At 46.9% G+C, this 14208-nt stretch overlaps 1 protein-coding gene across 1 annotated transcript in view; it reads right to left on the reverse strand.

Annotated features, from left to right (window-relative positions):
- The window catches only part of LOC109881165 (laminin subunit alpha-5-like), a 272787-nt gene that overhangs the window by 157617 nt on the left and 100962 nt on the right, over positions 1-14208 (reverse strand). Inside the window, 4 exon segments of the mRNA XM_031803671.1 lie at positions 218-333; positions 10367-10464; positions 13654-13824; positions 13901-14019. Coding sequence (XP_031659531.1) covers positions 218-333; positions 10367-10464; positions 13654-13824; positions 13901-14019 — 504 coding nt within the window.

Raw genomic sequence — 14208 nt, forward strand, 5'->3', positions numbered from 1 at the left:
ATAGGTGTGTGGCTGTATCCAAACACCAACAAAACAACACCTGAGGCTGTTCTGCTTCCGTAAGAATGACAGTGATAAACTAATGCCTAACAGGCACTACATTCCTTGGCTAATACCAGGGAAGGACTTCTGGAAACTGCCTCCAACTTTTTTCAGAGGGGGTTGGATGGTGATGAGTGGGTAGGGGTGGTGGGGTGAGGGAGGGAGGGAAACTCACGTTCACACTCGTTAGCCTGGTAAGTGGTCGCTGGTTTCCATGGAATCTGGTTGTATCCGGGGCAACACTGGTCACATGACGTTCCACAAGTGTTGTGTTGGCAGTCACACTGAAGCCTTTACAGAGAGGGAGGGAGAGAACGGAAACACACACATGAGTATCTATCAGATCAACAACCAGGAGATCAACGACCAGGAGATCAACGACCAGGAGATCAACGACCAGGAGATCAACGACCAGGAGATCAACAACCAGGAGATCAACGACCAGGAGATCAACGACCAGGAGATCAACGACCAGGAGATCAACGACCAGGAGATCAACGACCAGGAGATCAACGACCAGGAGATCAATAAACAGGAGATCAACGACCAGGAGATCAACGACCAGGAGATCAATAAACAGGAGATCAACGACCAGGAGATCAACGACCAGGAGATCAACGACCAGGAGATCAATGACCAGGAGATCAACGACCAGGAGATCAATAAACAGGAGATCAACGACCAGGAGATCAACAACCAGGAGATCAATAACCAGGAGATCAATAAACAGGAGATCAATAAACAGGAGATCAATAAACAGGAGATCAATAAACAGGAGATTAACAAACAGGAGATTAACAAACAGGAGATTAATGACCAAGAGATCAACAGCGAGGAGACAACAACCAGCAGTTCATTAAACATTAAACATTAAATACTAACATGAGGCTAAGACGAACACTAGGCTGATACTAACACTAGGCTAATGCTAACACTAGGCTAATGCTAACACTAGGCTAATGCTAACACTAGGCTAATACTAACACTGGGCTAATACTAACATGAGGCTAATGCTAACACTAGGCTAATACTAACACTAGGCTAATACTAACACTGGGCTAATGCTAACACTAGGCTAATACTAACACTGGGCTAATACTTGGGCTGAACCTTAATCTCCAGGTTAAAACTCCTCTACCTCTTTAACCTTCTTTAAGCTACAGTTAAAACTCCTCTTCCTCCATCAACTTTCTTTTGTGCCATCAGAGAAAACGTAGCCCACCCGCTCGGTTATAAACCCAGAGAGAACGCAGCTCTATCAGTGAAAGAGTTAATTCCTCTACAGTCCCAGAACTTCACCCTGCTTCACCCAGGCACATAATCCCATTTAACATGAACAACCTGCAGTTTACACAGTGTGGCCAAAACAGACCATTAATCTGGTCGTTCAAGGATAAAAGCATGTAGAACCAATATACAGAGTTTTATCAAACATCAGGGGCCCGCTGCTGGTGTAATAACATAGACTTATAACCTCAAAACCTCTGAAGGATCCGACCCTTTTTTTCCATTTTCACCTAAAATGACGTACCCAAATCTAACTGCCGTTAGCTCAGGACCCTAATCTAACTGCCGTTAGCTCAGGACCCACATCTAACTGCCGTTAGCTCAGGACCCACATCTAACTGCCGTTAGCTCAGGACCCACATCTAACTGCCGTTAGCTCAGGACCCAAATCTAACTGCCGTTAGCTCAGGACCCTAATCTAACTGCCTGTAGCTCAGGACCCTAATCTAACTGCCTGTAGCTCAGGACCCAAATCTAACTGTCTGTAGCTCAGGACCCAAATCTAACTGCCTGTAGCTCAGGACCCTAATCTAACTGCCTGTAGCTCAGGACCCTAATCTAACTGCCTGTAGCTCAGGACCCTAATCTAACTGCCTGTAGCTCAGGACCCTAATCTAACTGCCTGTAGCTCAGGACCCTAATCTAACTGCCTGTAGCTCAGGACCCTAATCTAACTGCCTGTAGCTCAGGACCCAAATCTAACTGCCTGTAGCTCAGGACCCTAATCTAACTGCCTGTAGCTCAGGACCCACATCTAACTGCCTGTAGCTCAGGACCCAAATCTAACTGCCGTTAGCTCAGGACCCTAATCTAACTTCCTGTAGCTCAGGACCCAAATCTAACTGCCTGTAGCTCAGGGCCCACATCTAACTGCCTGTAGCTCAGGACCCAAATCTAACTGCCTGTAGCTCAGGACCCAAATCTAACTGCCTGTAGCTCAGGACCCAAATCTAACTGCCTGTAGCTCAGGACCCAAATCTAACTGCCTGTAGCTCAGGACCCAAATCTAACTGCCTGTAGCTCAGGACCCAAATCTAACTGCCTGTAGCTCAGGACCCAAATCTAACTGCCTGTAGCTCAGGACCCAAATCTAACTGCCTGTATCTCAGGACCCAAATCTAACTACCTGTAGCTCAGGACCCAAATCTAACTGCCTGTAGCTCAGGACCCAAATCTAACTGCCTGTAGCTCAGGACCCAAATCTAACTGCCTGTAGCCCAGGACCCAAATCTAACTACCTGTGGCTCAGGACCCAAATCTAACTGCCTGTAGCTCAGGACCCAAATCTAACTGCCTGTAGCTCAGGGCCCAAATCTAACTGCCTGTAGCTCAGGACCCAAATCTAACTGCCTGTAGCTCAGGACCCAAATCTAACTGCCTGTAGCTCAGGACCCAAATCTAACTGCCTGTAGCTCAGGACCCAAATCTAACTGCCTGTAGCGCAGGACCCAAATCTAACTGCCTGTAGCGCAGGACCCAAATCTAACTGCCTGTAGCTCAGGACCCTAATCTAACTACCTGTAGCTCAGGACCCAAATCTAACTGCCTGTAGCTCAGGACCCAAATCTAACTGCCTGTAGCTCAGGACCCACATCTAACTGCCTGTAGCTCAGGACCCAAATCTAACTGCCTGTAGCTCAGGACCCACATCTAACTGCCTGTAGCCCAGGACCCAAATCTAACTGCCAGTAGCTCAGGACCCAAATCTAACTGCCAGTAGCTCAGGACCCAAATCTAACTGCCTGTAGCTCAGGACCCAAATCTAACTGCCAGTAGTTCAAGCACTGAAGCAAAGATAAGAATGTTCTTGATACGATTTGAAAGGAAACACTTTGAAGTTTATGTAAACGTGAAAGGAATGTAGTAGAATATAACACTATAGATCTGGTAAAAGATAATACAATGAAAAAAACAACATTTCTTTTGTATTTTTTTTGTACCATCATCTTCGAAATGCAAGAGAAAGGCCATAATGTGTATTATTCCAGCCCAGGTGCAATTTATACTTTGACCACTAGATGGCATCAGTGTATGTGCAACGTTTTAGACTGATCCAATGAACCATTATATTTCTGTTCAAAATGATGTATCAAGACTGCCCAAATGTGCCTAATTTGCTTTTTAATAACTTTTCATGGTATTCTTTCACAGTAATATCTACTGTGAACTGGACAGTACAGTCAGATTAACAGCAATTTTAACCTTTCTGCCCATATCAGATATGTCTATGTCCAGGGAAATGTTCTTGTTACATCACATTAGCCTACGATAGCTCAACCGTTCTGTGGAAGGGACACCGATCCCAAAGACGTTTTAACTTTAAAAGGGTTGTAACCAAAGGTCAGGAGGTTCGCTGATACAATATCCTGAAGACTACTCTGACTACGATGGCTCAGGATGTGTTTCAAAACGCCAAGGGGAGATAGAATGTTGATTTTCTAAGAGATTTTTCGAAGCCTGTTAGATTCACTCCATCAGGTGGAACGCAGTGCAGTGACCATCACATATAAAATACCACAGAGAAAAAACCACAGCATTGTCTTTTCCTGCTTCCCTCTTTCTTTATCAGATACACGTACGATCCGTTTAGTTAAACTTAAAATGTACAGACCATTTCCTCCACACGAACAGCTTGAAAAACACACGTCGTTATGTGACTTCATCCTCTGTGAGGACCTATACTTTAGGTGCTATCAGGCTGGTCTGCATTACAAGTGTGGGTGTTGCTATTTCAGACATCTAAGGAGTGATGTCATCAAAGGACAGCTGTACGCTGCACTCCAGACTACAGTATCACCTGCCAAAGCTGTAATCATATATATATATATATATACAGTTATCAGATCTGTAGCCATTAAACAGCTGTTCAATAAAACATAAAACACCAAATCTACGAATTCACCAAATCTAAGAATTCACCAAATCTAAGAATTCACCAAATCTAAGAATTCACCAAATCTAAGAATTCACCAAATCTAAGAATTCACCAAATCTAAGAATTCACCAAATCTAAGAATTCACCATATCTAAGAATTCACCATTGTGAGTTCTAAGAATTCACCATATCTAAGAATTCACCATATCTAAGAATTCACCATATCTAAGAATTCACCATATCTAAGAATTCACCAAATCTAAGAATTCACCAAATCTAAGAATTTACCATATCTAAGAATTCACCATATCTAAGAATTCACCATATCTAAGAATTCACCATATCTAAGAATTCACCATATCTAAGAATTCACCATATCTAAGAATTCACCATATCTAAGAATTCACCAAATCTAAGAATTCACCATATCTAAGAATTCACCAAATCTAAGAATTCACCATATCTAAGAATTCACCATATCTAAGAATTCACCATATCTAAGAATTCACCATATCTAAGAATTCACCATATCTAAGAATTCACCATATCTAAGAATTCACCATATCTAAGAATTCACCATATCTAAGAATTCACCATATCTAAGAATTCACCATATCTAAGAATTCACCATATCTAAGAATTCACCATATCTAAGAATTCACCAAATCTAAGAATTCACCAAATCTAAGAATTCACCATATCTACGAATTCACCATATCTAAGAATTCACCAAATCTAAGAATTCACCATATCTAAGAATTCACCATATCTAAGAATTCACCATATCTAAGAATTCACCATATCTAAGAATTCACCATATCTAAGAATTCACCATATCTAAGAATTCACCATATCTAAGAATTCACCATATCTAAGAATTCACCAAATCTAAGAATTCACCATATCTAAGAATTCACCATATCTAAGAATTCACCATATCTAAGAATTCACCATATCTAAGAATTCACCAAATCTAAGAATTCACCAAATCTAAGAATTCACCAAATCTAAGAATTCACCAAATCTAAGAATTCACCAAATCTAAGAATTCACCATATCTAAGAATTCACCATATCTAAGAATTCACCATATCTAAGAATTCACCATATCTAAGAATTCACCAAATCTAAGAATTCACCATATCTAAGAATTCACCATATCTAAGAATTCACCATATCTAAGAATTCACCATATCTAAGAATTCACCATATCTAAGAATTCACCATATCTAAGAATTCACCATATCTAAGAATTCACCATTGTGAGTTCTAAGAATTCACCATATCTAAGAATTCACCATTGTGAGTTCTAAGAATTCACCATATCTAAGAATTCACCATATCTAAGAATTCACCATATCTAAGAATTCACCATATCTAAGAATTCACCATTGTGAGTTCTAAGAATTCACCATTGTGAGTTCTAAGAATTCACCATATCTAAGAATTCACCATTGTGAGTTCTAAGAATTCACCATATCTAAGAATTCACCATTGTGAGTTCTAAGAATTCACCATATCTAAGAATTCACCATTGTGAGTTCTAAGAATTCACCATATCTAAGAATTCACCATTGTGAGTTCTAAGAATTCACCATATCTAAGAATTCACCATATCTAAGAATTCACCATTGTGAGTTCTAAGAATTCACCATATCTAAGAATTCACCATTGTGAGTTCTAAGAATTCACCATATCTAAGAATTCACCATATCTAAGAATTCACCATTGTGAGTTCTAAGAATTCACCATATCTAAGAATTCACCATTGTGAGTTCTAAGAATTCACCATATCTTAGAATTCACCATTGTGAGTTTTTATACAGTAGGCCTACAGTAAGAAAGCTCTGACTCCAGAAATAGCGTGATTTAACGAGGTGACACTAGTCTTGAAAGACTAACCAAAGGGCAAAGCCTAGCTAGTCATTCTAGATCTATGCTTCGCTTTATCCCTTTGTGAAACTGAAGTCCTTGAGAGCTCAGAACCAAAGCTGTGTGTGTGTGTGTGTGTGTGTGTGTGTGTGTGTGTGTGTGTGTGTGTGTGTGTGTGTGTGTGTGTGTGTGTGTGTGTGTGTGTGTGTGTGTGTGTGTGTGTGTGTGTGTGTGTGTGTAGGCTTGTTTGTCTCAGAAACAAAATGAAGCAAGCCCATTGTACAGATCCATAGTTACACCAAAGGGCTTTAAAATAACTGGTTAAAATAAGGAGGTGTGTTTAAACTATATGTCAGATTTCTCATGTCAACAGAGATAATTTTTTTCCATTAAGATAATGACTTTCTAATGAGTCACAAATGAAATGTTTCTTTCTTCTAAAGAGAAGCAAAGCCTAATGCAATCTCGTCCCTGGCAAACCCCCACTAACAGAAATATGTGTGGACTCTGGCTGACAGCAGGAGTGGTTCTCTAGAGGGTGGACTCTGGCTGACAGTAGAAGTGGTTCTCTAGAGGGTGGACTCTGGCTGACAGTAGAAGTGGTTCTCTAGAGGGTGGACTCTGGCAGACAGCAGAAGTGGTTCTCTAGAGGGTGGACTCTGGCTGACAGCAGAAGTGGTTCTCTAGAGGGTGGACTCTGGCTGACAGTAGAAGTGGTTCTCTAGAGGGTGGACTCTGGCTGACAGCAGGAGTGGTTCTCTAGAGGGTGGACTCTGGCTGACAGCAGAAGTGGTTCTCTAGAGGGTGGACTCTGGCAGACAGCAGGAGTGGTTCTCTAGAGGGTGGACTCTGGCTGACAGTAGAAGTGGTTCTCTAGAGGGTGGACTCTGGCTGACAGTGGAAGTGGTTCTCTAGAGGGTGGACTCTGGCTGACAGCAGGAGTGGTTCTCTAGAGGGTGGACTCTGGCTGACAGTAGAAGTGGTTCTCTAGAGGGTGGACTCTGGCAGACAGCAGAAGTGGTTCTCTAGAGGGTGGACTCTGGCTGACAGCAGAAGTGGTTCTCTAGAGGGTGGACTCTGGCAGACAGCAGGAGTGGTTCTCTAGAGTGTGGACTCTGGCTGACAGCAGGAGTGGTTCTCTAGAGGGTGGACTCTGGCTGACAGCAGGAGTGGTTCTCTAGAGGGTGGACTCTGGCTGACAGTAGAAGTGGTTCTCTAGAGGGTGGACTCTGGCTGACAGTAGAAGTGGTTCTCTAGAGGGTGGACTCTGGCTGACAGCAGAAGTGGTTCTCTAGAGGGTGGACTCTGGCTGACAGTAGAAGTGGTTCTCTAGAGGGTGGACTCTGGCTGACAGTAAAAGTGGTTCTCTAGAGGGTGGACTCTGGCTGACAGCAGGAGTGGTTCTCTAGAGGGTGGACTCTGGCTGACAGCAGAAGTGGTTCTCTAGAGGGTGGACTCTGGCTGACAGTAGAAGTGGTTCTCTAGAGGGTGGACTCTGGCAGACAGCAGAAGTGGTTCTCTAGAGGGTGGACTCTGGCAGACAGTAGAAGTGGTTGTCTAGAGGGTGGAATCTGGCTGACAGCAGGAGTGGTTGTCTAGAGGGTGGACATGTTGAAAAGTAATCTTAGGCTACATCACGAATGGCACCTTATTCTCTAGTGCCCTAGTTTTAACCAGGGCCTGGTCAAAACAAGTGCACTAAATAGGGAATAGGGTGCACTAAATAGGGAATAGGGTGCACTAATTAGGGAAAAGGGTGCACTAAATAGGGAATAGGGTGTACTAAATAGGGAATAGGGTGCACTAAATAGGGAATAGGGTGCACTAAATAGGGAATAGGGTGCACTAAATAGGGAATAGGGAGCCTTACACAAACAACCTCCCTCATCTCTTTAACATATGTCTACTCTCTACAGGAATACCTATGGATCTAGTCGACTGGGCGGACTTATGGAGAAACACACACACACACACACACACACACACACACACACACACACACACACACACACACACACACACACACACACACACACACACACACACACACACACACACACACACACACACACACACACACACACACACAGGCCACATCTGCTTGTGGCGTGTGTAATCAGGTCCGGGGGGGGACATTTCACACCGCGAAGAGGTATTCAGGCGAGACCAGGGAGTAGCGAGCACTCCAACACATTGTTATAGATTCATCGTCTCAAATGGGCACCCTATTCCCTACATAGTGCACTACTTTAGACCAGAGCCCATTTGAAACACAAAGCATAAATTCCTATATCTGGACCGTTTAACAGGGGAATGTTAAGAATGGTGAAACCCTAACGTTAGGGCTAAGTGCTTTATTAAACTTTCTCCTGTTAGATAAACAGAAACCTAAAAAATACTAACAAATTCCTGCTATCTTAAACAAACCACCTGTCGGACTTACTCTCTATGTCTGGTTCTCGTCTGATATACTGACGTACTCTGGATACTAAAGATGTGTGTGTGTGTGTGTGTGTTAAAACACGAGGCATTCAACCACCTCCCTCCTCCCGTAGAACTTAGATTTTGAATTGTTCCTCCTCAGTCATCCATCTCTGTCTTATCTTACAGCAGAATCACCCATCTTTAAGAATGAGCACTTTGCATATACAAGGTATCATTTGTTGTCGTGCATAAAATGGAACCAGCTCCAGCTGACTCTTAAACCCATAGCTAGAGGGAACATTGTAGAGAGTAGACATACTCTCTGTAGAGAGTAGACATATGTAAAGAGATGAGGGAGGTTGTTTGTGTAAGGCACCCTATTCCCTATTTAGTGCACCCTATTCCCTATTTAGTGCACCCTATTCCCTATTTAGTGCACCCTATTCCCTATTTAGTGCACCCTATTCCCTATTTAGTGCACCCTATTCCCTATGTAGTGCACCCTATTCCCTATGTAGTGCACCCTATTCCCTATTTAGTGCACCCTATTCCCTATTTAGTGCTCCCTATTCCCTATTTAGTGCACCCTATTCCCTATTTAGTGCACCCTATTCCCTATTTAGTGCACCCTATTCCCTATTTAGTGCTCCCTATTCCCTATTTAGTGCACCCTATTCCCTATTTAGTGCACCCTATTCCCTATTTAGTGCACCCTATTCCCTATTTAGTGCTCCCTATTCCCCAAAGACAGCGTTTGCTCTAACAGGTCCTTTGAACAGTCTGTACACACCACCATATACAAGCACTGAGGGGGGAAACTCAGGAAACCAACACAGAGCTAAATGGCTGCAGTACCCAAGGAGGTTTTCAAGGTAAAGGGGAGTAGATCATGTGGTGTAGAAGACTGTTTGGAGCGGCAGGGTAGACTAGTGGTTAGAGTGTAGAGGTGGCAGGTAGACTAGTGGTTAGAGAGTAGAGGTGGCAGGGTAGTCTAGTGGTTAGAGAGTAGAGGTGGCAGGTAGACTAGTGGTTAGGGTGTAGAGGTGGCTGGGTAGACTAGTGGTTAGAGTGTAGAGGTGGCAGGTAGACTAGTGGTTAGGGTGTAGAGGTGGCTGGGTAGACTAGTGGTTAGAGTGTAGAGGTGGCAGGTAGACTAGTGGTTAGAGAGTAGAGGTGGCAGGTAGACTAGTGGTTAGAGAGTAGAGGTGGCAGGGTAGACTAGTGGTTAGAGAGTAGAGGCGGCAGGTAGTCTAGTGGTTAGAGAGTAGAGGTGGCAGGTAGCCTAGTGGTTAGAGTGTAGAGGCGGCAGGGTAGCCTAGTGGTTAGAGTGTTGAGGTGGCAGGTAGCCTAGTGGTTAGAGTGTAGAGGTGGCAGGTAGCCTAGTGGTTAGAGAGTAGAGGTGGCAGGTAGCCTAGTGGTTAGAGAGTAGAGGTGGCAGGTAGCCTAGTGGTTAGAGAGTAGAGGTGGCAGGTAGTCTAGTGGTTAGAGTGTAGAGGTAGCAGGTAGCCTAGTGGTTAGAGTGTAGAGGCGGCATTAACATAATCTATTGAGGTGTAGTAATCTCTACATAATCTATTGATGTGTAGTAATATATATTCTATAATTTATTGAAGTGTAGTAATATATATTATATAATTTATTGAAGTGTAGTAATATATATTATATAATTTATTGAAGTGTAGTCATTTGTATTCTATAATCTATTGATGTGTAGTCATTTCTATTCTATAATCTATTGAAGTGTAGTCATTTCTATTTTATAATCTATTGAAGTGTAGTCATTTCTATTTTATAATCTATTGAGGTGTACTCATTTCTACTCTATAATCTCTCATCTATTAGTGTATAGTCAGACTGTCCCTCTTACTTGTAGGGGTCGTTGGGGTCGTGTGGGTCGCAGGCCTCAGCGTGTCCGTTACACACACAGCGTCCTCCGATACTGATGTCCTTGATACTGTAGTAATACTGCAGAGAAACAGGCACAGCACGAAGACATTAAATCATTGTAACTGACTATTGTAGCTTCATTCAGACTAGTCAGCTTGTCACACAGTTTGACAGGCTGTAGTACGGTACGGTTTCAAGTTAAAGGCCATTTGAATATGACCCCTTCTCTACCTCCTGTCCTCCTTACCCTCTGACCCCTTCTCTACCTCCTGTCCTCCTTGCCCTCTGACCCCTTCTCTACCTCCTGTCCCCTACTCTCTGACCCCTTCTCTACCTCCTGTCCTCCTTACCCTCTGACCCCTTCTCTACCTCCTGTCCTCCTTACCCTCTGACACCTTCTCTACCTCCTGTCCTCCTTACCCTCTGACCCCCTGTCCCCTACTCTCTGACCCCTTCTCTACCTCCTGTCCTCCTTACCCTCTGACCCCTTCTCTACCTCCTGTCCTCCTTACCCTCTGACCCCTTCTCTACCTCCTGTCCTCCTTACCCTCTGACCCCTTCTCTACCTCCTGTCCTCCTTACCCTCTGACCCCTTCTCTACCTCCTGTCCTCCTTACCCTCTGACCCCTTCTCACTACCTGCCCCCCACCCTCTGACCCCTTCTCTACCTTCTGTCCTCCTTACCCTCTGACCCCTTCTCTACCTCCTGTCCTCCTTACCCTCTGACCCCTTCTCTACCTCCTGTCCTCCTTACCCTCTGACACCTTCTCTACCTCCTGTCCTCCTTACCCTCTGACCCCCTGTCCCTACTCTCTGACCCCTTCTCTACCTCCTGTCCTCCTTACCCTCTGACCCCTTCTCTACCTCCTGTCCTCCTTACCCTCTGACCCCTTCTCTACCTCCTGTCCTCCTTACCCTCTGACCTCTTCTCTACCTCCTGTCCTCCTTGCCCTCTGACCCCTTCTCTACCTCCTGTCCTCCTTACCCTCTGACCCCTTCTCTACCACCTGCCCCCCACCCTCTGACCCCTTGTCTACCACCTGCCCCCCCACCCTCTGACCCCTTCTCTACTACCTGCTCCCCCCACCCTCTGACCCCTTGTCTACCACCTGCCCCCCCCACCCTCTGACCCTTCTCTACCACCTGCCCCGCAACCTCTGACCCCTTGTCTACCATCTTCCCCCCCACCCTCTGACCCCTTCTCTACTACCTGCCCCCCCCACCCTCTGACCCCTTCTCTACCACCTCTCCCCCCCACCCTCTGACCCCTTGTCTACCACCTGCCCCCCCCACCCTCTGACCCCTTCTCTACCACCTGCCCCCCACCCTCAGACCCCTTCTCTACCTCCTGTCCTCCTTACCCTCTGACCCCTTCTCTACCTCCTGTCCTCCTTACCCTCTGACCCCTTCTCTACCTCCTGTCCTCCTTACCCTCTGACCCCTTCTCTACCTCCTGTCCTTCTTACCCTCTGACCCCTTCTCTACCTCCTGTCCTCCTTACCCTCTGACCCCTTCTCTACTTCCTGTCCTCCTTGCCCTCTGACCCCTTCTCTACCTCCTGTCCTCCTTAACCTCTGACCCCTTCTCTACCTCCTGTCCTCCTTACCCTCTGACCCCTTCTCTACCTCCTGTCCTCCTTACCCTCTGACCCCTTCTCTACCTTCTGTCCTCCTTGCCCTCTGACCCCTTCTCTACCTCCTGTCCTCCTTACCCTCTGACCCCTTCTCTACCACCTGCCCCCCACCCTCTGACCCCTTGTCTACCACCTGCCCCCCACCCTCTGACCCCTTCTCTACTACCTGCCCCCCCCCACCCTCTGACCCCTTGTCTACCACCTTCCCCCCCCCACCTCTGACCCCTTCTCTACCACCTGCCCCGCAACCTCTGACCCCTTCTCTACCACCTGCCCCGCAACCTCTGACCCCTTCTCTACCACCTGCCCCCCCACCCTCTGACCCCTTCTCTACTACCTGCCCCCCCCACCCTCTGACCCCTTCTCTACCACCTCTCCCCCCCACCCTCTGACCCCTTCTCTACCACCTCTCCCCCCCACCCTCTGACCCCTTGTCTACCACCTGCCCCCCCCCACCCTCTGACCCCTTCTCTACCACCTGCCCCCCACCCTCTGACCCCTTGTCTACCACCTGCCCCCCCCACCCTCCGACCCCTTCTCTACCTCCTGTCCTCCTTACCCTCTGACCCCTTCTCTACCTCCTGTCCTCCTTACCCTCTGACCCCTCCTCTACCTCCTGTCCTCCTTACCCTCTGACCCCTTCTCTACCTCCTGTCCTCCTTACTCTCTGACCCCTTCTCTACCTCCTGTCCTCCTTACCCTCTGACCCCTTCTCTACCTCCTGTCCTCCTTGCCCCTCTGACCCCTTCTCTACCTCCTGCCCCCTACTCTCTGACCCCTTCTCTACTTCCTGCCCCCTACTCTCTGACCCCTTCTCTACCACCTCTCCCCCCCACCCTCTGACCCCTTGTCTACCACCTGCCCCCCCCCCACCCTCTGACCCCTTCTCTACCACCTGCCCCCCACCCTCTGACCCCTTGTCCATCACCTGCCCCCCCCACCCTCTGACCCCTTCTCTACTACCTGCCCCCCACCCTCTGACCCCTTCTCTACCTCCTGTCCTCCTTACCCTCTGACCCCTTCTCTACCTCCTGTCCTCCTTACCCTCTGACCCCTTCTCTACCTCCTGTCCTCCTTACCCTCTGACCCCTTCTCTACCTCCTGTCCTCCTTGCCCTCTGACCCCTTCTCTGCCTCCTGTCCTCCTTACCCTCTGACCCCTTCTCTACCTCCTGCCCCCTACTCTCTGACCCATTCTCTACCACCTCTCCCCCCCCACCCTCTGACCCCTTGTCTACCACCTGCCCCCCCCACCCTCTGCCCCCTTCTCTACCACCTGCCCCCCCCACCCTCTGACCCCTTCTCTACCACCTGCCCCCCACCCTCTGCCCCCTTCTCTACCACCTGCCCCCTACTCTCTGACCCCTTCTCTACCTCCTGCCCCCCACCCTCTGACCCCTTCTCTACCACCTGTCCCCCCCTACCCTCTGACCCCTTCTCTACCTCCTGCCCCCCCTATCGTCTGACCCCTTCTCTACCACCTGTCCCACCCCCCACCCCTCTGATCCCTTCTCTACCACCTGTCCCCCCCCCTCTGACCCCTTCTCTACCACCTGCCCCCTACCCTCTGACCCCTTCCCTTCCCTCCCTCCTGGCCCCCCCACCTTCTCACCCCTGTACCCATCAGTACCCCACCCTGCGTGTGACGGTGGGGTCGCGGAGGGCCTTGCCCATCAGGTGTCCCAGGAGGGTGTTGGTTCTGAGGAAACGGAGGCGGATGTTGGTGGCCTTGGTGAAATCCCTCAGGACTGGAGAGTAGGAGAAGTTCATAGCCCCGGGACGCCCGTTCACTAGAGACACCACCACCTGGGAGAGAGGGACGATGTCACACACACACACACACTCAGTAGGTATACACACACACACACACACACCACTGTACCTCTCCATTCTCCAGGGGTACGATGCGGGAGTATTCAGTGGTACAGATGACGTCGTTGTCGGAGTTGATCCGTTCGATGGTTCGCTGTCCGAAGCGCTCAATGCAGTCTCTCTTAGAAGCTGTTAAAACACAAACACACACATATAAACACATATTAACACATATTAACACATATTAACACATATTAACACATATTAACACATATTAACACATATTAACACATATTAACACATATTAACATCTATAAACATCTATAAACACATATAGACACATATAAACATTTATAAACATTTATAAACACATATAAA

This window comes from Oncorhynchus kisutch, linkage group LG24 (assembly GCF_002021735.2).
Source record: "Oncorhynchus kisutch isolate 150728-3 linkage group LG24, Okis_V2, whole genome shotgun sequence".
Taxonomy (NCBI): domain Eukaryota; kingdom Metazoa; phylum Chordata; class Actinopteri; order Salmoniformes; family Salmonidae; genus Oncorhynchus; species Oncorhynchus kisutch.